The following is a 21,681-nucleotide window of genomic DNA, read 5'->3' as shown; positions in this document are numbered from 1 at the left end:
TGGATACATGCAGAGTTTGCTTTAAGCTCTGTGTTTATTGTGTGTTCTTTATGTGTGTTCATGTTACATATAAATAAATTCAGCACGTGTATGGTAAGTATGGGATTAAAGTGGGAATGATCGATGTGTGTGCAGAGTGGATAGAGGAACACTCATCAGCAGCAGCTCCACTGGCAAGCTATGCTCCAAACCACCTGGAGACCTACAGGGACCCACAAGTCCCACCTGCTCTTCCTCCTGGCCCGGTTGGAGTTAAGAGTAAGTCTCACTTGTAGATATTTCTACTTCATTTAACTAACATGGCATGTGTGCCCGTGGTTATCTTTTTGTAGTGCTACTTAGTTTTGTCCAGCAAATGAAATTATATATCCTGGCAGTAGAATATTTTACATATATTGTTTTCTTTAATCTGATTTTAAATCATTGTATATTCTTATTTCTTTTATTGCTGTTTTATTATATTTATTTATATTTACACTTTTTTTCTTAATTTATCTTAATTTCACCATTCTTATCAGGATCTGTGTATATTATGGCTACCTTGAGCTTTTCTTCAGTCCTTTAAACCAACATCACTATTACACATTTCCAGACATTTATGTTTTTCCTTGCATATTTAATCTTAACTTCCTTCTTCTTCCATATTGTAGTCAATTCCTATTTTCTTTCATAAATACTTTGTGTTCCCCATGTCATTTATTAAAAGTAAACAATGGGTTGTTGATTATATGCAGCATTGTGCTCTCTGGACCCGAGTTTGAGTTGTTGTTTGCTTTCTCCAGGAGGGAAACCTTTCTTCACCAGAAATCCTGCAGAGCTGAAAGGAACCTTCATCAATACCAAGCTGAAGAAAAGCCGCCGTGGATTCGGCTTCACAGTAGTTGGAGGTGACGAGCCCGATGAGTTCCTGCAGATCAAAAGTCTGGTGCTGGACGGGCCTGCAGCTGTGGATGGCAAAATGGAGACAGGTGTAGTACACAGCCTTCATCAAAAGAGGGCACTGCTTTCATTCAGAAACCCACAAAGGTGTTTTTGAACAACTTACCTTTAAAATCTCACTACTGTGAAACTAATAGGAGGTGTAACAAACAGTAACAAGAGTTTTTACTGGGTAATAGAAACATTGCTGAAGATACCGTCTTCCTTTTTGCAGGCGACGTAATCGTCAGTGTGAATGACACCATCGTGCTAGGCTACACTCATGCACAGGTGGTGAAGATTTTCCAGTCCATCCCTATCGGCTCAATGGTGGACCTATCCTTATGCCGTGGCTATCCGCTGCCATTTGACCCCGATGACCCCAACACCAGCCTAGTGACATCTGTGGCGATCTTGGATAAAGAGCCGATCATTGTCAATGGACAAGAGACTTTTGACGCACCCACCAATCAGGCCGGACCCATCAATGGAATGCGAGAGCCACGGCCGCACAGCCCCCTGGCCGAGGTAGCCTCCAACGGTTCACACGGCTACTCTAGTGATGTGGTCACCCTGGCTTCAGCCATTGCCACCCAGCCAGAGCTGATCACCATCCACATGGAGAAGGGAGACAAAGGGTTTGGGTTCACCATCGCTGACAGTCTGACGGGAGGCGGACAGAGGGTCAAGCAGATAGTGGACTATCCACGGTGCCGTGGCCTGAAAGAGGGGGACATCCTAATGGAGGTCAACAAGAGAAATGTCCAGAATATGAGCCACAACCAAGTGGTGGATCTGCTCAGCAAATGTCCGAGAGGCAGTGAAGTCACCATGTTAGTGCAAAGAGGTATGTGTGACATCTCAGAGTATGAAGATGATGAATGTCTGCAGGAAATGAAGTTTTGACATGACATGCTGCGAGATGAAGTGCACAAGAGAACATAGTTTAATCTGCTGAATAGACAACTGTCTGAATAGTTGGCAAGTAGAGAGTGACACAATGAAATGGAGAAGAGAGAGAAAGAGAGTGGGCTGCAGGATGAAAATGCTCAGACTGGATAGGATGGAAGGAGGAAAGGTACAGAGAAAGCAGGATGAGATGAGGGTGGGGGTACAGGAGTGTGAGAGAGTGGGAGGATGGGTAGAGAGTCAAGATAGATGAATGAGGGGGAGAAAATTGCTGCACATTAGGTCAGAGGCTCGTAGATCACTGGTAAATGTTTGTCACCTTAAACTGCCCCTGCAGTAGTTGGATGTGTTTCACATGTTTTCACACCTAATCACCATCTGAAATGAAGTAGAGTCGATCAAGCTTTGTCTTCATTGTTGTCCTTTCCACATAATGGTTCATGTTATATTCACTATTGAAATCACATATAATAGTGTCTTACAAAAGTATTCTCACCACTTGAGCTTTTTTCCATTTTCCCATGTTACAGCCACAAACTGCAATTCATCTTGCTGACATTATATGTGATAGGCCAACACAAAGTACCACATTTTGTAATTGTGAAGTCAAAGAACAAAACATTGTTTTCATTTTCTTAAAATCTTAAAAAATGGGGTGTGCATTTGTGCTTAGTACATTTTAATCTGATAATCTTAAATAAAACCCAAACACAAGCTTTCACAAAGTTCCTTTTAAGTAAATAGAGTCAACCTGTGTCTAACCCTTACTACAGATTTAATAAAGTCATTCTGTGGAGACCTTAGAGGTCTGAAGATGAAGGAATACAGTAAACATTTTGTGAAGAAAGTTGTAGAGAAATTCAAAGCAGGTTTTTGTTATAAAACAATATTGCACATTTAGAGCATTTCACAGAGCACTGCTTAGTCCATCCTCCAAAATTGGAGTGCATGGCAATCCACTTTAACTGGCAGCAGTTAAGGTGAACTCAAAGAGAACTCAACAAACATGGATGATTTTCAAAAAAAGCATTCTGTATTCATGTGGTAGAATGACCTAAGCAAAGTCCAAACAAATTGAAAATGAGTGGCAAGATTTATCAGTTTATGTCCACAGATTCTCTCCTTCCAATCTAACGCAGTTTGAAATATTCTGCAAAAAATGAGAGAAAATCTTCAGGCTTTGAGCCATATCTCAAAAGATTTTCAGCTTCAATAACAGCAAAAGGTGGTTCTGCAAAAAGTATTGACTCAAGGGATCAATACAAGATGCATGCTCCACTTTTCAGACTTTTCAGACTTTTATTTGTAAAACAAACAAAAAAGCCTTCCTATTTTTTTCTTTTACTTAACAATTCTGCATTATTTTTTGTTCATGCGTTCCATAGAATCCTAGTAAAATGTGTTAAAGTTGTGCCCCTAACGTGAGAATGTGAAAGGTAAGGTACTTTAACGTATGGAGATTTCGGAAAGGCCTTCATTTTTAGGCTTATAAATAGACTCAGAGTTGCTATAAACTGGACTTCTTGCCTGTTCAATCAGTACGCTTGTTCTTCTATAGAAGATGTCAAATAAGAAAAAAACATGAGCTAGTATTCAAACAGACCCACGCATTCAAGGTTTCTCAGATTCTTCTACGTAAAATTTCTAACCACGTGATTGCTATATTGACGGCAGCTTGGGATATGCACCACACATCAATTATGAGATCTAATGAGTTGACCTTGTGCACTGCTGCTGGAATAACTGCTGTATTGTGTTAAATGTCAGCATCATTACGAACCTCTGTGTGTGGGTTTGTGTGAAGGTGTGAGGAGACGAATAGTACAGAAGCAAGCTCCGAGGGCAAAGCACAGAGAGGGAATAAATGAGAGGATAAATGGGTAGGAGGCTTCAGAAGTCACAGGAGCTGGCAGGGTGACTGGCAGGTTTGTAGATCATGTCTGCTGGCTTTAACACCAACCTGTAATAACGGGGTGTTCAGGTGAGTGGCGAGGTGATGAGGGACACACAGTACCCTTCCAGGGGTAAGCGGGAGGTGGGAGCGGGGCTGCTATTTTCAAGTGTTTGTTTGGATGCTTTCAATTTCAAGTACAACAAATAAGCAACTAATCTGGCAGGGCATTTTGTACCAATTTTCAGTGACATTTTTTGTAAGTTTTTCAGAAATGTTTAATTTCCAACCTATCCATGTGTACTTTGTCTATAAATTATAGATCAAACTTTAACTTGTAGACAAAGTTATTGGATTGAAGGATTAAATTGATGGGATTGCTAATGCTAATTCCATCAATTCTGTGCTGTGTAATAATAATGACAGAAAGACTGCAGAGTCATAAAGACCAAAACAGATTATGAAAGCAATTGATTATCAGTTGGTAAGGTGCTGTAATTATCAGCCGAAAATTCAGCTAATGTCCACAATAATAAAGAACTAAATAAAAAATTCAGTGGAGAGTTTTCAGTTTCATTGGGATCCTTTTTTTTTCAAACATGTCATTTTCCACTTAGTTTAATACTTTACAAATATAGTAAGTCTGAATAATTCCTGTTACACTATTGTGTCCTTGCTTATGCTTTTGTATTTCAGTAATGTGCTGAACTATTCAGTTTAAAGTAATTCACACTCCTGCAACGCTTTCTGCCATATCTGATTAAGTAATTTCCCTGCTGGGATGAATAAAGTACTTGTATTCTATTCTATTATGAATAGATCTGAAGCCAAAGCAGGCTGCCTTTTCTTTTTTTTTGTAATGTGGCACAAGTGTTGCATCTAAGAGATGTCATGGAACATTTGCACAACATATGCAAAAGTTACTCAGCAGTCACAGTAATGATCTCTTGTTGTGTAATGTAGATGCTTTGTCTGTAGATTCACTCATCTTGTCATGCTGAATACCAGAAGTACATGATGGGGCACTCAGATATGTTTTCATATTAATTCCCTTCACAATAACTTGACAACTTTAGGAAACCAATTTAATGCATTACAAAATAAACTTTATTTCTTCATGTTTAGACGTACATAAAATGTGTTTTCAGATACACTAACATACATGATGAGACAGTGAGACAGTAGCTTTAGATATGTAGTATCAGTAAACTGCATGAGCAGAAAATTAAATTGTAAATAATAGATGTATCACTGAAGAAACTGCTACTGCATTTATTGAAACTGACTGAAAGCTCCTTCCAATGAGATTTCTGTTTGACTTTATGGTTGAGGATGCATCTGTGACTTTATCCTCACTCCAGAGCTAGTGTGTTGGTCAACTATAGCTAAAAAAAAGAGTTGTAAGAGGAGTGCATGGGAATAAGAGGAGCAGGGATCGTGCTTCGAAAGAGTGGAGGTGGAGGATTAGAGAAGAGAGAGGGTGAGATTTGCTGAGCAGAGCGGGAAGTTCACCAAAGGGAAGCGTGTATGAGAGGATTGGTTTCGGAGATGTACAGGAGACAGATAGCAGGAGGAAAAGGAGGAGGAGGAGAAATAAGGTAGGCTTCATCGAGAGAAGGAAAAGCCCTAATCTGTTTATCAGCGATTCATCAATCTCTGCTGTCTGACTCAGAGTGAGCAGACTCAGCTTTTAAGAGGAGTAAAGACTGCAAAATGCAAGTTTGTTTTTTTTTGGTGACAGCCTTCTATAAAAAATATGAGGTACACATGCTACTATAGCTCTGCTTGGTGAGGAGATGCTTAAAACCTGATTGCTTGCATCAATAATCTACTATTTGTTTCTGTTTTGTGCATTAATCACAGTGTATAAATTCTTTCTCACATCTTTCACACAGTAGTTTTAGACACCAGGAGTTATGTGCACTTTCCTGTATTACCTGTAAATTTCTTAAAGAAACTCTAACTTCACCTAATTAAATCAATGACATCTAATTAGGCTAATTTGCATAGCTTAGCTATCTTCTTTTGAAAGATAAACAGTTTTCAAAATGCTGATCTATTTAAAAAAAATGTTTCATATTATTGAATATGTCTTTAGAAATTATTTAATTATAGAAAATGCAAATATGCACCAGTGGATACATTTTTATTCCAATTATATTTTCGCCATTAAAAATAGAATGATAAATTATAAGTGACTTATTTTTATTAAATAATTGTTTCATCACCTACAACATTAAAGATTGCATCAAGTGTACTCACCCACTTAGGTGCTTCCCTGTAAAGGAGGGCAGGCCAGCTATGACTCCTCCATCTTCTCTTTCCATCGTTGTTGCTATGACAATCTTGCAGAGTGCTTCTGTCCCCAGAGAAAAGGAGAAAGAGGAGAGAAAATGAAAAACAAAAGGAAGGGGAATAAAATCAAGAGGAAATGAATGTGGAGGAATGAACTATTACCAAAATAATTTAGAGCAGATGAATGGAAAGGACAGCAGGATACTGGGACAATCTTGTATGGAGAGCAAGGACAAAGGTTGACGGGCTTTATTTAATAAACCAAAGCATTACTCAGTTTTTTTTGTTTCTCTAACAAAATTGATAGAAAACCTGGAGGAAGGACTATTCACTCAATCCGTGTGGGCTCAGCTTGGAGTCACCAAGGCCACATCCTCAGCAGCTCAGAGAAGTAAGGTCCATTCAAGCTGCTGCAGATTCACTTTGAAAATGATGAAAGAATGATAAACCTGCGTACATCGTTTGTGCCCACTCAACAACATCTATGTGTTGTTTGGCCTGAATATTTGATGTTTCTGCTTCTTATGAATAAAAATAAAAAACTTGTTTGCGTGCAAGACTGGTATACTCTCTTATATCTCATCTTTTTCTGACATTAATTGGAAGATGGTAATAAATTCCTGAAAAAACATTATAAAAATAAACCTTTTTTAACCATTATAAAAATACAATTTTCATACTGTGAAATAAAGAGGATCCTCCTCTGTCGTCAGCATGAATGCAGATATTTTGGTAATTTTTCTCCCCACCTTTACAACAAATAGATCCGCACAGCATTGGTCTCTAAACAATCTTCGTTTCACGTATTTGCCTTGTCAGGTTTTTGACTACTTTGGGTAAAAAGCCTTCAATGTAGTGTCCTGCTTTCCGTTTTTTGTTGGTATTTTGTTTAGTTTCTTAGCCTGCAGAACTGCTTGACATTACGTTTCTCATTCTTGTAGAACCAGAATGAGTTGCACAATAGTTTAAATTCCAGTTATTTTCCACAATATTCCTCAAAAAATATTTACATTGCAAGGTGTGTTTGTTTATACCTGCATTTCCAAAGTGCAGTTCACTCCACACTATTCAACTCCCCTTGCAAACCTGCAAAAACCTGCAATATTTTATTTCAATGTTGTAGTCTTGCAATGATTTTTTTGTTTTTCAGTTTATCAGTGTCCAGAAATTTTTGTATCAGTTATCTATAATAATCAATATATGCATTGACAAAGGAAGATGAATTAGAATATGATATACTTAGTCTCTCTTCAAAATGGCACATTTTATTCTAGTAAGTCAGAAAAGTATCTACACCTACTATCTAAAATACTTCATAGCTACAATTAGAAGACTTTAAACACCTAGATATGCAACACAAAGCAAGTCAAATTTTCTAAATCGTGACATCTTATGATTACTACTAAGTCTCCATAACAACTACTTCTTTTAGGTCCTGCTCCACATCTTAGTAGTGCCAACAAATGTCAAGGTTTCTGTAGCTAGGCAACAAAGAGGGTGACAGCTGAACCTACATTCAATACTTATATTTACAGCTTGATTGACATTAAATTCAGCCCCTAACGCATGAACCTGCTCTGCTTCTTCACCACTGTTAGATTTAGATCATGTCTAAGAATCCCAGCACCTCTTCTGCAATATTGAATTTTAGAAACCCAGGAAGTTAAAATGTGGAACATCATCTTGATTCTTTGGGGAACAGATGGGGAATAAAACTGATATTTACTTCACCACAATGTACTCCGTAGTCAGTAAAGGCTGTGTTGAATAACGTAGCAACAATCATTTTGACAATTGCGTTGTTTAAAACAGCCCTACAGTTATCTCTACAAAAACAAACACCACATTTAAAAGGCATATCTACAGTAAATGCTCCTGTACACACTAGTATCAAGGCATGCCAAAGATTAAAAACCTTACAGTTTCAAAATTACAAACTTTTTAAATACAGTGAGGGATGAAGGCTGGATCAAAAGACTGAGGCTGATAGCTAACGGGTTGTAGGTGTGAGGGAAGAGAGCAGAAGGCAGGCTGAGTAGAGAAAGAAATAAAATGACACAGGGGACAAGGGAAAATAAACAGGGGAACTAGGAAAATGAATCTAATAGTAAGATATACTGAGCAGATACTGTATAAGGAATATAATTAAACTAGAGTGGTTAAGAGAGTAAAACGGAAATAAGGCTTATCTAATCAAAGAATGAGACTAAGGAAATCAAAGTACAGTGATCAAAACTAGAATCCATCCCAAACCAACTCCAGACCTGACAATATCTGGTCTTTGCTGTATGTTGAACAAAAATATCTTTTTTACACAGTATCATTTTTAACAGGAGTTAGATCATTTGTTGCTATATTTTAAATAAAAGCAGTTAGAAGACGTTATATATGTTTTTGTTTAATATTTTTGGTGTACATATGATGTAGTAAAACTATTATTTTTACTTTAAATTATCATGTGTGAATCTTATATTGAGGAATGCTGATATGCTAATGCAATATACAATATTTTTGACTCATTCTGATCCTTCCTGGAGCTGCTGGCTCCAAATTTGACTGGTGGAAATTCATCAAAAACAAAAAAGATGTTTGTCAAATATCCTACTTTTGTGTGGAGAAGACTCCAACCATTTCTCCTGTGGGAATTTTTTATGCTCCACCACTCATCGATGCTTCATGATTGCTTACCTGGTCTCTGACAAAACCAGATCTTTGACAAGATTTTTTTTTTCCACCCTTAATGTGAGCAGCTGCAACGTTGTCAAATACTGTACTTTTATTGAACTGTTGCACTGTTATTTGTTCATGCATAAAAAAGACTTGCTGATGTCACAGATCTATTGCGTAAATCAGTTTATGGCAGCTTCTTCAGAGCTGAATGAAGCAGCATGATGCTGTTCTTGGATTTATCTTTCTGAGCTTCAGCAGCTCACAAATGATTTAGTCAGCTGATTCTATAAACCAATATCATGGCTTATTTAGCTCAATCACAGAGAAAAACTAATGCTGCTACAGCTGATTATTGTGGATAAACATGCTGGAAGAACTTTTGTTTACAGTTGTTATTGATTTATTTAATAAGGTGATCTGTTGAAATACAGAAGAACTAACTGCTGCTAAAGAAAGCTTTTTTCTCAACTTTATGTTCACAAACAACACCTTGCTGGTCTGGCTGTTGACTTCCTGCTTGAGCTATTTCTTATTCTTTTGACTTGACAGTTGTGATCGTTAGGTTTTCTTCCTATAAAATATATTTGCCTTGTAGGAGTGTCTTTTACTTTGACCTTCCACTTTGCCAAGTGTAGATTGCATGGGTCACATAACCAGTCGGTGTTATAGGAAACAATTACATTGACATGACATTTGACCCAGTGATGGACGTCCTTCCTATGTCAGCCGCACCCACAAGCACATCTGCAATCATTTAGGCCTGTGAAAAAATAAAAATAAAAAATAAAGCAAAGCTTTAAGCCTCTGCTCAGTGGGCGAGATGATCCATTTGGTCCAGTAAGAGGCACACCATAATCTGAGAGATGGAGAGAACGTGCAACAGAAAAAAAAAGATGGCAATAAATTATGAATTGAGTGGAGAGGGGCTTTGCAGCAACAGAGAGTTTTAACATTTAATGATTTTTTTGCCAATGCAGCAGAAGGAGCTTGGGATGGATGTTTGCGTGATGTGTTGTGATGTCAATGGTAGATTCCCTCTACACTCGATTTTCTTTCCCCGGAGGAAAGAAAATCTGCAACTACTTCTTTATAGCAAACATGAAGACAAAGCAGGATGCAATATATGAAAGGTCTACAGTTAATATTAAAATGATGTTCTATTTATACCTCCTTCCCCCACTCAACAAAACAAAACTACCTGATCACCATGGAAACGTCAAGCCCTCTTCCCTATCCCGTCTCATGTCGTTCATGCATTCATTTGTCTATTTTTGTCTCCATGTTTTGTGCCAAGAAAAAAAGCTTGATGTAGGGTCGCCTTGGGAAAAGATGAAAGAGTCCTGTGTGGGTTAAATAGCCAGGTTGTATTTCAGTAGACCTAATATTTGAGGTAGAAGATGCTTTACCTTAAATTATGAGAGATATTTGGAAAGGTTAAATGGCATGTGTGTTATTCCCTACAATGATATGCTGTTTGACATCTCCCCTGACATCTGGCTGTGAGCATTAATATTTTATAGGCACAAATGAGATTGATCTTCTTGGTTACTCTTTACAGTATGTTGTAGGAGCGAGATGGAGAGAGAGAGATAAGGGCACAGCGAGGCACGGTGCACAGTAGAAGAGAAGGGGGGAGGGAGCAGCGAGAAGATCAGCTTCTCAATGTCAGCCCTGAGCAAAGCAGTGGAGTTGGGAGTGGAGGAAGCAGCTCTGGAGTCACTCAGAAGATGCACACAGACAGGTTTCCCTTTTATGTTGTTTGTTCAGTGCAAGTAAGAGTTGAGACTCCACCTGGAGAAGTGGTGTGAAAGAGACCTGTAGCTGCTCCTGCTGCATCGGCCAGTCTATGTAACGCAATCAGATTGATGACGCTCCTCTGTTAGCACGGCTGAGAGCGCGGAGTGGAGCGGGATACAGAAAAAGGGGGCGGAGAACACTTAGATCAGCGATCAGCCCGGCGCAGTGTGTTGCTCAGTTAGAGAGAGGAGAGGAGGCAGAACGAGGAGGAGGAGCAGGCCAGTCGCCTTCTAGTCTGCAGCACGAACCTGAAGGTTCATCCATTCGTCCTGAGGAGGATCTGACCAGAGGGGACTGAGGAAGAGCACCGCAGGTCATTAATGCTCTCCCTGTCTTTGTGTCGATGTTTTGCAGGCGTGGTGCCAGCCAAGAGAAGCCCAAAGCTGGTGGTGAGTACTGTCTTCAACTCTCCTCTTTGTGTGCATATCACTGCACACTCCTCACTGAAACAAGTGCTATTTTAAGAACAGAAGGCACAGACTTGTGAGATGTGACTGAGATCTTAAGCTTCAGAAATCTTCGCCTCTTCTTCATTACCAGCCAAGCTTTGTGCCAAGCTTTGTGTGATCCTTATTTTTTAATCTCTGATCTTGTTTCTGTCACTTTTCTTTGTTTTATATCCTCTTTACTTTGTCTTAGCATCCCACCCTTCCTGAAATGCTGCCACTCTGTGACTGATTGAGCGTAGCGTAGCCTGGGCAGAGTAGTGTAACTGTGACCAGCTGTTGAGGAGGGCAGACAGCCACAGCACAGAGAAAGAGGCAACAAGAGAAGATTGGGATAAAAAGGGAAGAGAGGAAGGAAGGGAAACACAGCTGTGAGTCACCCAGATCACCCACAGTTACAGAGGGAACACTGACAGAAAGAGGAGAAACAATGTCATGCTCAAAAATTGTGGATTGTAAAAAAGGCGGCAGAGAAAATCTGAGAATCAGCAAGGCAATTCTTCAAGGGCAATTGTAAATTTCACCTTTAATTTAAGAACATTTCTTTCATTACCATGTGACCACCAAAAAACACTTATTTTAAACAAAATCAGTGACGATGCAAGTAAAGTGATAGTGACAATTTAAGAATCTGTGCAATGAATTATGTTAAAGTTGATCAGAGTTTTTAGGAGCTAATTGTCAATCTATAAATTTCTGTTTTCCTGGAGTACAAATAAGACATGAAATAAAGCCACATGGCCAGTAGACCGCATGAGGGGTCTTATTTACTTTGAAACTGTAGTTATTTTGAAACTACACAGTGACCAGGATGGTAAAAGAGATTAAAAATATATAATAGGTTGGAGAACTGAATGGTATAGTGGAGTAACCATGACTTCTTTTCAACTCTCTGGTGATATGCATTAGCCAAAAGTGAAGTTATAGGAGTGATGCCACAAAAAATCTTTTCTCTTCTACTATAACAAACGTCAACATGCGGCGTTTCCTCAACTCTGAGGGACTTTAAAATAAATCATTTTCTTTGGTGACACGAGACAAAGCTCTGTAAGGTGGTTTCTGTCACACAAACAATAAATATGTTGAAGACCATCTGATTCCCAGGTATGGTGGATAATCTATGAAACTGTGGGCCTGCTTTTCTCCCAAAGATCATGGGAATCTTTTTGAAGTGCAGAACGGTATGAACTCCTTAAAATACCAGGGCATTAATGAAATAAATTTGGTGCATATTACCATTAAACAGAAACATATGTGGTTTTGTTTAATGGATCTGTCAGCAATGGAATGGACCAAAGATTTAGTCAAATAAATGTCAGTGTGACTCTGACTCAAAACCAGCCTTCTTACATGTCTGTCCCAGTCCTAAGCTGAACTGAGGAGAACTCTAGACAAGATACTGTGCAAACGGGAATCCTTAAAGAGGCCTCTTTGTCTATGTGCCAACCTTCTGAAATATTATAAATCAAGGCAAAGCAAGTGTGTCAATGACTGTGTCACCAATGGCAATGGTAGAAACAATGACTGAAAGTTTGATTCTTTATTTTTTGTGTGTGTCAGATTTTGTCCGTGTCTGCGGTAGATGTCAGGGACAAGTTAATTTCTCTCCAACGGAGACAGAAGAAACACTCTCCTGTAACTGACATTCAAAGCATCCATCTGACTTGACTGGATATTAGGATTAGGATTAGTTTGGTATCCATCAGGGATATGGAAGTTACCTTTTCAGGTCACATGGTGTTGCATTCTGAGAAGGGGGTTAGACTCTGTTTGGAGGTCGAGTGCCAACAGTGGCCATGGCTGAGTGTCACTCCAGATTAGTGTTCGTCTAAGGAAAAGCCAGATTTCTCCCCTGTGTTATGTCAGTGAAATGTCACGCTGCATGTGACTTTCCATTTGCCAAGAACATCCTCTTTGCCTTCAGTCTAGAATCTGCATAGATGCTTGCAGTAAACTCCAATATGCAGGAGAGACTCTCTGCTATGCCACCTCATTATCAAGTCTCCTGTGATTGAATGAAAAGTCAATTTTGTGTGGCTGTTGTCCTCATTATGAAGCATTATGGGAATTTGACCCTTCATCTCATAAAGTGTGATGAGTGAAATAACTTCTCCACTATGTCAAGCCCCATCTTATTAGTTACAATAAATAAAGAGTGATTCAGTTGTCAGAGCTGCCCCCATTTCACTGTCATAATCACATTTTCTGAGTAGGACTTATTGTTATGTCTGGAAAGTGTTTTTTAGGCCGGGTCAACAAATATTAACATAGTAATCTGTACATACTCCAGTTTCTGTGGAGGATAAACACATGAAAAAAGGGGGAGCTTGTAAAACAAACAAAAAAAAAAAAACTTTTAAAGCATAGTAGTGAAATTGAGTGAATTCTGCATCTTGGTTGCATTTATGTACTGGAGATGGAAGAAAATTTTAATCTTCGGCTATAAAGAGAAATGAAATTCAGAAAAAAATCAACATCTCTTTCACTTTATTTCAACCTGTCTTTGTCCTGCATCCATGGAAACCATGTCATCCCTTCTTTTACCTCAGTAGACACTTTTAGTGAGAAATGTTCTACAACAATATCTAAAAAAGACGACCTTGAACGGTCTTTCTCTCTCTCTCTGTTTTCTGTTTTCACTCCTGTCTTCGATTTGTTTGTTACTTTTTTCTCCTCTTTCTCCCCTATTTCTTCATCTTATGACTATAAGTTCACACCCGCCCCCCTGGTTCCATTACACTCAAAGACGTCTCTCTTTTTTTCCCATCCATCCAGCAGCAGTTGGAGAGAAAGGACAGTCAGAGCAGCTCCCAGCACAGTGTGTGCAGCCATCGCAGCGCCCACACCGACTCTCCTAGCCACCCACCCTCTGCCATGCCCAGTGAGGCAGTGGTCCCAACTCCAGCAGCTCCCACACAGCCTCTGCCGGTCTTGCCCCTGCAGGACCCTGCAGATGGCACTCTCACCCTCCAGAAGAAGCCAGACCCTTTCAAGATTTGGGCGCAGTCCAGGAGCATGTATGAAAGTCGACGTGAGTATATTTCTTTGGTCCTGTTGGAAGCATGATAAATCTTCCAGGAAGGTTTCTTCTTAAAAGCAACCACACATTGCTTCACCTCGTTAGAATTTGTGTCAAAAATCTACAAGAAAACTTATCTGAAAGATTTGAGGCACGTGTGTGTGGCATATTAAGGCTTTTTTGTGCTTGCTTCAAGATTTTACACATCGTCACATCCGATTCTGTGACAAAAGCAGCCTCAAGAGAGAAGTGTCCTTGGGAACAAGCTAATCAAAAGGCTTATAATGTGTTTTAATTTGCCACGTATACACACTGACAATACCTTCCTCTTTAAAATCTGACGTACAAATCTTTTAAATGAAAGGTCACAAATTCAAAAGTGGATGCACCTCATGTTGAAAGATAAAACATTATCTCATCAGACGAAGCAAAAGAGAACGTCTCATGCATTGAAAAGTTTACTCAGATGGCAAACTTAAAAACCCCACAATTGATACCTCAGATTGCAGCTATAAAGCTCTTTTATATCCCGTCTAGTCCATGGCTTGTTCCTGCAATATTCATGGAGAAACACTGAAAATGTGATGAGAAGGAGAGTCTGTGTGATCTAAATCATTCAGACCTGCAGAAGTATGCAGTGCTATAAACTCTCAAATCCTGCTTCATGTGGCAACAAAAAGCCATTATGTAATCAGAGTGGGATGATGTGCACGGCAAGTTTGTTGTTGGCTTGTCGAATTACTGTTCTTGGCCAGATGCGCTAGTTGTGCACCAGCCGCATGTTGCAGAGTTGCTTAATAAGAATGTCAGCAAGAAGAAACTAGGACTGCTGCTAATTAAATATTAACTGGGTCTTGAGAGGGTTGCTTTAAGCTGCAGATGATTGGTGTATATGTTTGATAACCTCTGAAGAAGCTACAGCCCCTTTTTTGATTCAGCGGGGGAGCAAGAGGAGACACAATGAAACAAGAAAGAGGGAAAACAGAATTACTAACAGCCCTAGATTTCCTGCCTCCATTTTCATGCTGTTCATACCACCCCATCCCTGCAAACACTGCTTGAGTTCGTCAGCAGATGCATTTGTGCATCCAACGTATGTGCTTGAAAAGCACTGTTGCAGTGAAGGAGAGTGTGATGGAAGGGTGAATCCTAAGAGCAGAAAAAGAAAGCCAGTTGGCTTCTTTTTGACGTTTCTCATGAAAAGAAAATGATTGACACGGTCAGTAGGGATAAACAGAAACATGTGTTGGCCCTTCTTTACAGAATTGCTTTAATTCTGCCATAGTGTGCAGTTTGTTTGCGTCAAAACCAATTTAAGGTTATGTCACAGCATTTCAATCACAGTATGAACTTTGACTAGACCATTTCAAGCTTTATTTTTTGGATGAAAATAGAGGTGGACCTGCTATTATGATTTCCATCAGTGTCCTGTTGCATCTTAGACACTAATGTGTGTCAAAAAAAGCAAAAACTGAGGAAAGTTGCTAGAGCAAATAGAGCAAACTCAGGATTTTACATCTGTTTCTGCTCCTATACTAAAAGATTAATTAATTATTTTCTCCGTAAGGTTGCACAGTCAACCTCAGTCTGGGATCTTTCTTCATGGAGTTTGCTTGTTCTCCCTGTGTAAGAGTGCTTTCCCTCCTGGCGCTCCAGCCTTCTCCTCTAATCCGAAGACCTGACTGCCAGGCTAATTGGTCTCGCTTAGTGGCCCTTTGTTGAGTGTTTGTCCTGTTTTGTGTATTTTGTCTGTCCTGTGATGGATTGGTGACCTGTCCAAGGCATACCCCATCTCTTGCCCAATGAGAGATAGGCATCAGCTCCCACATGACTTTGTAAGGTCAAGTTTGTGAGATGGGTGAAGGGATGGAGTGATGGCTCTCCATTGAAAGAACTTTAAGCCATAGGAAGAGCTTGTGGTGCACTTTGGAGGAGCAACTTTCACAGATGTCTGTACCCTTGATAACAGTAACCTGTCTAGTGTGAGCAGATAGTAATGACTGTGTTATTCTTGTCTGCTAATTTGTATGCATCCCACCAATTTTGGAAGGAAACATAATATGGACACATTTAAAATAAATGTGCTAGTGATACTGACTTCAAAGCATCATTGAGGCTTATCTCTTTCTCAACATAATATTAAAAATAACAGTCATTTCTGCACTCTGGTTTTACGTCATGTCCTCTTTATCCAGGTGAGTCCTAGCATTCCCACCAAATTCTCCAGAAATGCTCTGGTGGAGGGCAGAAGTAAAATAGATGGAAGACATATTTCTTGTTTTAACCTCTGACTCTGGAAGATGTTTCACTTCTGAACCAAGAAGCTGCCTTAGTTCTGACCCATGGAAATGGAAAAGAGATGGCTTCTCTTAAAGAAAGCAAGAGAAAGTCCAGCTGCTTCTCTCCTTAAAATATATACACGGAGCTTTGATCACTTCTCCCCCCAGATGAACTGAGGGTCAATTAGAACCCTAGTAGTGACTTTATTTCAAACTAACCACACATTAGATGAAGGTGAGGGACTTGGGTTCACTGCCGGCCTCGAGAGGCAGCCGTACTGACAGCAGGCGGTGCATTAAAAGAGGCCTTGTGCCTCCTGTGCATGCTGGCCCTGTGGGTTGAACAGACTGACACTGAACTGCCTGCGTCCTCCTCCACAGTCTGCTTACTCTGTGGCAAGATGCGAATGTGTGGGACACTGCACATGTTTGAGTAAGATGTAAAGCAGAGAAGAGACAGAAAAATGAAGAAAAAAATCAATCTGCGCAATTCAGATTTGTGTTGTGAATACAAATTAATAATATATCTCCTTTAGGTGAGTTTTTAGGTTTTCACTGAGGTCATCTTAAACAGAACATGCACAAGACGATAGAAGCAACCAACCACAAAACATAATGTTACTAAACTGACCAATGAGTTCTTAAATAGATGGGTTTAGGTATGTTTTGACTTTCAATAAAAATTTTGTTTGGTGTAAAACACAAGGCCAACAATGGTTCATTTGCAAAAAGCTTTCTAAATTACAAGTGAGAATAGAAGAGATAAAATAAAAGTCATAAAGAAAACCTAAAACTTAAATAATGTTCATATTAGTAATGATTAAAAAAAAAATGAAGAAATTGACGATACCACTTCTTTGGTTGAGAAAATGTTGAGAAGTAGACACAACACAAACATATAGAAGCTCTTAACTAGGTGTACTTTCTATGCAAAAAGAAAAAAAAGGTTAAAGGGAGTTAATTGAGACTCTTTCAATGGCTTCCTCCAGGAAGGAACGGACTAAATACAAAAGTACTGGGCCTGGTGTACTCTCTATAAGAAAGTAAGACAAGGAAAAAACATAAATGTATCTTGGATATTTTTGTGACAATGCCTTTGCAAAAAGGACAAGACTCACTGAACAATGATGCACTGGTTTAGTGATTAGAAAGCACTGCTTGTAGTTGATAAAAATAGTAACTTCTAGGTTTGTAATGGATCAATAAGGAGACATCTCACTGATTTTTTTTTTTTTATGTATGTTTCAGTGCCAGATTGCCAGGAGCAAGACATTTTCCTGTGGCGAAAGGATACTGGTTTTGGCTTCCGCATTTTGGGAGGAAATGAGCCTGGAGAACCTGTAAGTGTCTCGTCACCTTTAAATCTCATTATTTACTGTAAATGCTTACAAAATAATAGATAAGTGTGTATATAAATGCTTACATACAGTAACAATACTTTTCTGAATGCTCCTCAGTTTGAGGCTGCTTGCTTCATTAGTTTTTCTCCCCCCTGTCTTTTCAGTTCTGTCTGCCTTTATACCAGAATAGCACAAAGTCTTAACAAATTACTCCCACTCCCTATCTGGAGCTGTTGCTCTCTAGAGAACCTTACAGACAGCTTGTTAGGAGAAGCAAAGGCCGTATCCTCCGATCCTTGTGCTGTTGTGCATCATATATTTGTCTTGAAAGGGAAAGCAAGTTGAAGAATGACAGAAAGCTTGCAATTGGATAAAGTAAAGTGGTAGAAAGTTTCAAGCCTGCCTCACAGGAAGTTGGTTTGTTGATTGGTCCAAAAGCATTCACAAGCAGAAAGTCTGCTTTGATATGATGGGCCAGACCAGAGCAGTCTGGGCTCAGTCAGCTAGATTGGTATATCGTAGGCCGAGGAGGTTAGCATGTTGAGTTAAACAGTACTTTGCACGGAGGGCATAAGTGGAAGCTCTGGAATATTGAATCCAAAGAAAATCTGCTGAAGTTTCTAACTGTAGAGTTATAAAAGGTAATAAAGATTGCAGACATTTCTTTGACAGCCACTGTAGTTTAATTGTTTCAAAATCTGAATGTCGGCCTGTGGGATTACATTTTTTGGATGTTTTTGGTATACCTTCTTCTAATCTCCAAAGCATCAAATGTTTATCCAGCAAACATGATGAAAGGGCCAGCATTATGTAAAAGTCACTTTTTATGTGCTTTACATCATGCTATAATGTTATTAATCAAAAACATACATGAAGTGTTGCCTTGATTCTGTCATGCATGTTTGAGAAATCCTTTCATTTCCCATGACAGCCATTCAGCTGTGCAACCCTTAGGGGAGCAGTAACTCCCCCATTTAGCTCCTTCAGACTAGCCAGCAGCAATTAGTAAACATCTGTTGGAACTGTACATCTGCTGAGCTCGTTATATGAGCTACTTCTCAGTGCAACGCTAGTAAAAACCTTACAGGGTTAATAGAAGAGCGATGTTGTGATGACATCCTGAAGGTGGAGTTTCAGAAAGAGCAGGAGTTTAGAGACAAAGACCCAATTATAAATTATAAAGTCATATTTCTCTTAAGCTATACTTCATAACTTAACATTTATATAACAATTGAAGGTAGCATAGCTACTTGATTGTACTGCCGGCCATTATTATGTCATTATGTTCCTAGAATATGCATTATACTGCTCCTTAAATTCTCCTGTCATTCATAAGCACACTGAAATAATTCATCTAAACTCCCTGTTTTTTGGCTTTCTGAACATTCAGTTTCTTAATTTCTTATTTATTTGTTAAAGGTATCTTGAGTGAAACATTTCTGTCTTTTTCCAGATCTACATTGGGCACATAGTGAAGTATGGGGCTGCAGATGAAGATGGCCGTTTGCGTTCTGGTGATGAGCTCATCTGTGTGGATGGCACAGCGGTAGTGGGAAAGTCACACCAGTTGGTGGTTCAGCTGATGCAGCAGGCTGCCAAACAGGGTCATGTCAACCTCACGGTCAGACGCAAGACCCCCGGATACGGAGGTGATGAAAGTTTCTCGTTAAACATGTACATCTATCTATGTGTCATGCACGGTCACATTTGTGTTATGTAAACATATTGTTGCCAGTTGCTTCTTAGTTCATTTATTTGACCACTGTGCTCTCACCCTCTTTATCCCCAGTGTCAAAGGGAGAAGGTGACGTTCCCCCATCGCCGGCCTCCTCACACCACAGCAGCACGCAGGCTCCCAGCCTAACAGAAGGCAAGCGGACCCCTCAGGGGAGTCAGAACTCACTGAACACAGTCAGTTCTGGCAGTGGATCTACCAGCGGCATAGGCAGTGGTGGTGGAGGTGGCAGCGGGAGCGCTGTGATTCCGGCCTCTCTGCAGCCTTACGACGTGGAGATCCAGCGGGGAGAAAACGAAGGATTCGGTTTTGTGATTGTGTCGTCCGTCTCCCGGCCTGATGCTGGCACCACATTCGGTAGGTGATGCAGGACTGTGAAATTTGTTTACTCTGTAGAGAAGCCAGAATTTTTTAAAATCTGCTGCTCTCTCACCCATATGAAAAGATGTATTTCTCATCCTGGCCCTCACCAATATTTCCATCACATTCTCAATCCCACTGATATCAATATTAAACTTTTATGCATCGCAGCAACACACCAGACATGCATTCAGTAAAGTCGGTCAGACTTTGACGAGAAATTGCACAAGCTGTCCTTGAACAAATTCAGTATGAAGCTCTAAGTGATGAACACAGATGTCATATCAAGGACCCTTGTGTATTTAGCTGTTACGATAATGTAATGTGATGTGTCATAGGTGAAAGACGAGACTGGACGATACTCTAGCCACACTAAGTGTCCTGAGGAGGTTCCACTAATACCAGGAGCTAATGGTGTTGCTTTCCAGAATGCAATTTTAGAATTAATGTGTTATTAACAATGACAGTGTTGGAAAATGACCTTGTCTGATCTTCAGGCCTTAAAAGGTTTCTGTTTTTCCTTCTTCCCCTTTGTGTTTTAGTGTTTTTGCTCCTCCTTTATTCCTAAGCATGACTAAGACGTCTGCTATAGTGCCCTGTATTCACTCCTCTAATGGGTTGTAACCATGTGGGACACAGGCTGAAATCAAGAATTCATTTTTAACAAGTGACATTACTCTGAGCGTTCCTTCAAGATTTCTTAATGCCTGTCAGTTCTGCGAAAAATAAAAGCAGTTTCGTCTGATTGAGTTCCCTATAAGTGTCGGACAAAAACCATTTTTCCTAAGTCTATCAAAACCCATCCCCCAGCTGATCCCCTCGTTCCATGACCCAGAGCTGGTGTTGTGCTTAGCAGATTGGGTGTTAAATCCTTGTCAAGCCCTGTAATGTCCCATAACTCATTATTTAAATAAAGTGACAGCATACAAGTGCATTTTCAATAAAGGCAGAGCAGAGGTGAATGTGAAGAAAGGTTATGTAATTAATATGGATGCTGCACAGATTTCTGAATGAAAGCTGTAGGAGAGATAAAAAAAAAGTGAAACAGGAGAAGAAGGACAACTGGCGAGAGCAGGGATTTTCCCTAAGTTGTCATCAGGAATCCTAAACTCATTTTGATTCAACGATGTCCTGTCATGTTTTCAGTCACCACCTGCCTAGACTCGCATAAAGTCTTAAAGGGATAGTTCAGAATATGGTGAGGTTCTGTGAAAAGGTTATAAGCAGTTTGTATCATATGTGCAGTATATAACTTTCTCACAAGAAATCTACAATCTATCTATAACCCAAATTGTTGTTTACAACGTCCAGACCATCATACCTAAAAAAAAAATAATGTGTCTTGTACAAAATACAGATTAAAACATGTGGGAATATCAACTTTTGCACCTAAAACTAAAATTGGATAATATAATAAAATTGTGATTTAACATACCAATATTTAACTGACTCACCAACTCCACTTCTAAGGATGAAGAACAGAGAGAAAATTGAATATGGTTTATGGTACTATTAACTTGCTGTTTTTAAATTTAATGTTATTGTGAACTGGCAATTTTTAAGTGGTATGTTGTTCTTGCTTTGGTTTATCAATGTTGTTAACAATGGAAAGATTGCAAATCACAACAACCTGCTATTTCTTAAACCTGAAATTATATCTGATCTATCTGTTTTCAGCAGTAGGGATAGTATTTTTTAGATGGACATTTCTTCTCTGATAGTACATTAGCTCTGACTTTCCTCTCTGACCTTTTGTTTACAAAGACAAAAGAATACACCTGTTGGGATTTCAGTGGTTGCTTTAAATTTAGACTCCTTAGTCACATTTCTCTTGAGTCCTTGTCTGTTGGTAACAGATGGAAAATAATCATTTGATCACAGAAATAATCCTTTTTTCACTTTGGGTACTTGCAAAACAAACACCTGTTTAAACCATAAGTGTAGTTTCGTCTTGATTAAAGCCGCAGCAACAAATAGTCACGTTCAGACTTATCCAAGCAAATGTATGAGATCAGAGTTGTT

The 21,681-nt window shown here is 39.4% G+C and overlaps 1 protein-coding gene across 19 annotated transcripts in view; it reads left to right on the top strand.

Annotated features, from left to right (window-relative positions):
- The window catches only part of LOC102229610 (membrane-associated guanylate kinase, WW and PDZ domain-containing protein 1-like), a 102,940-nt gene that overhangs the window by 69,802 nt on the left and 11,457 nt on the right, over positions 1–21,681 (top strand). For 18 of the 19 annotated variants that reach the window (XM_023340583.1, XM_023340578.1, XM_023340540.1 and 15 more), the window contains 8 exons: positions 136–258; positions 783–968; positions 1,154–1,765; positions 10,835–10,869; positions 13,702–13,957; positions 17,473–17,564; positions 19,018–19,213; positions 19,354–19,656. In XM_023340583.1, the coding sequence (XP_023196351.1) occupies positions 136–258; positions 783–968; positions 1,154–1,765; positions 10,835–10,869; positions 13,702–13,957; positions 17,473–17,564; positions 19,018–19,213; positions 19,354–19,656 (1,803 nt within the window). The remainder of the gene's footprint in view (positions 1–135; positions 259–782; positions 969–1,153; positions 1,766–10,834; positions 10,870–13,701; positions 13,958–17,472; positions 17,565–19,017; positions 19,214–19,353; positions 19,657–21,681) is intronic. The other variant, XM_023340495.1, reaches the window with a different exon arrangement.

The sequence above is a fragment of the Xiphophorus maculatus genome, chromosome 1 (genome assembly GCF_002775205.1).
Source record: "Xiphophorus maculatus strain JP 163 A chromosome 1, X_maculatus-5.0-male, whole genome shotgun sequence".
NCBI lineage: Eukaryota > Metazoa > Chordata > Actinopteri > Cyprinodontiformes > Poeciliidae > Xiphophorus > Xiphophorus maculatus.
Note: the sequence above shows the minus strand (reverse complement) of the source record. Positions and strands in the feature narration are given on the sequence as shown.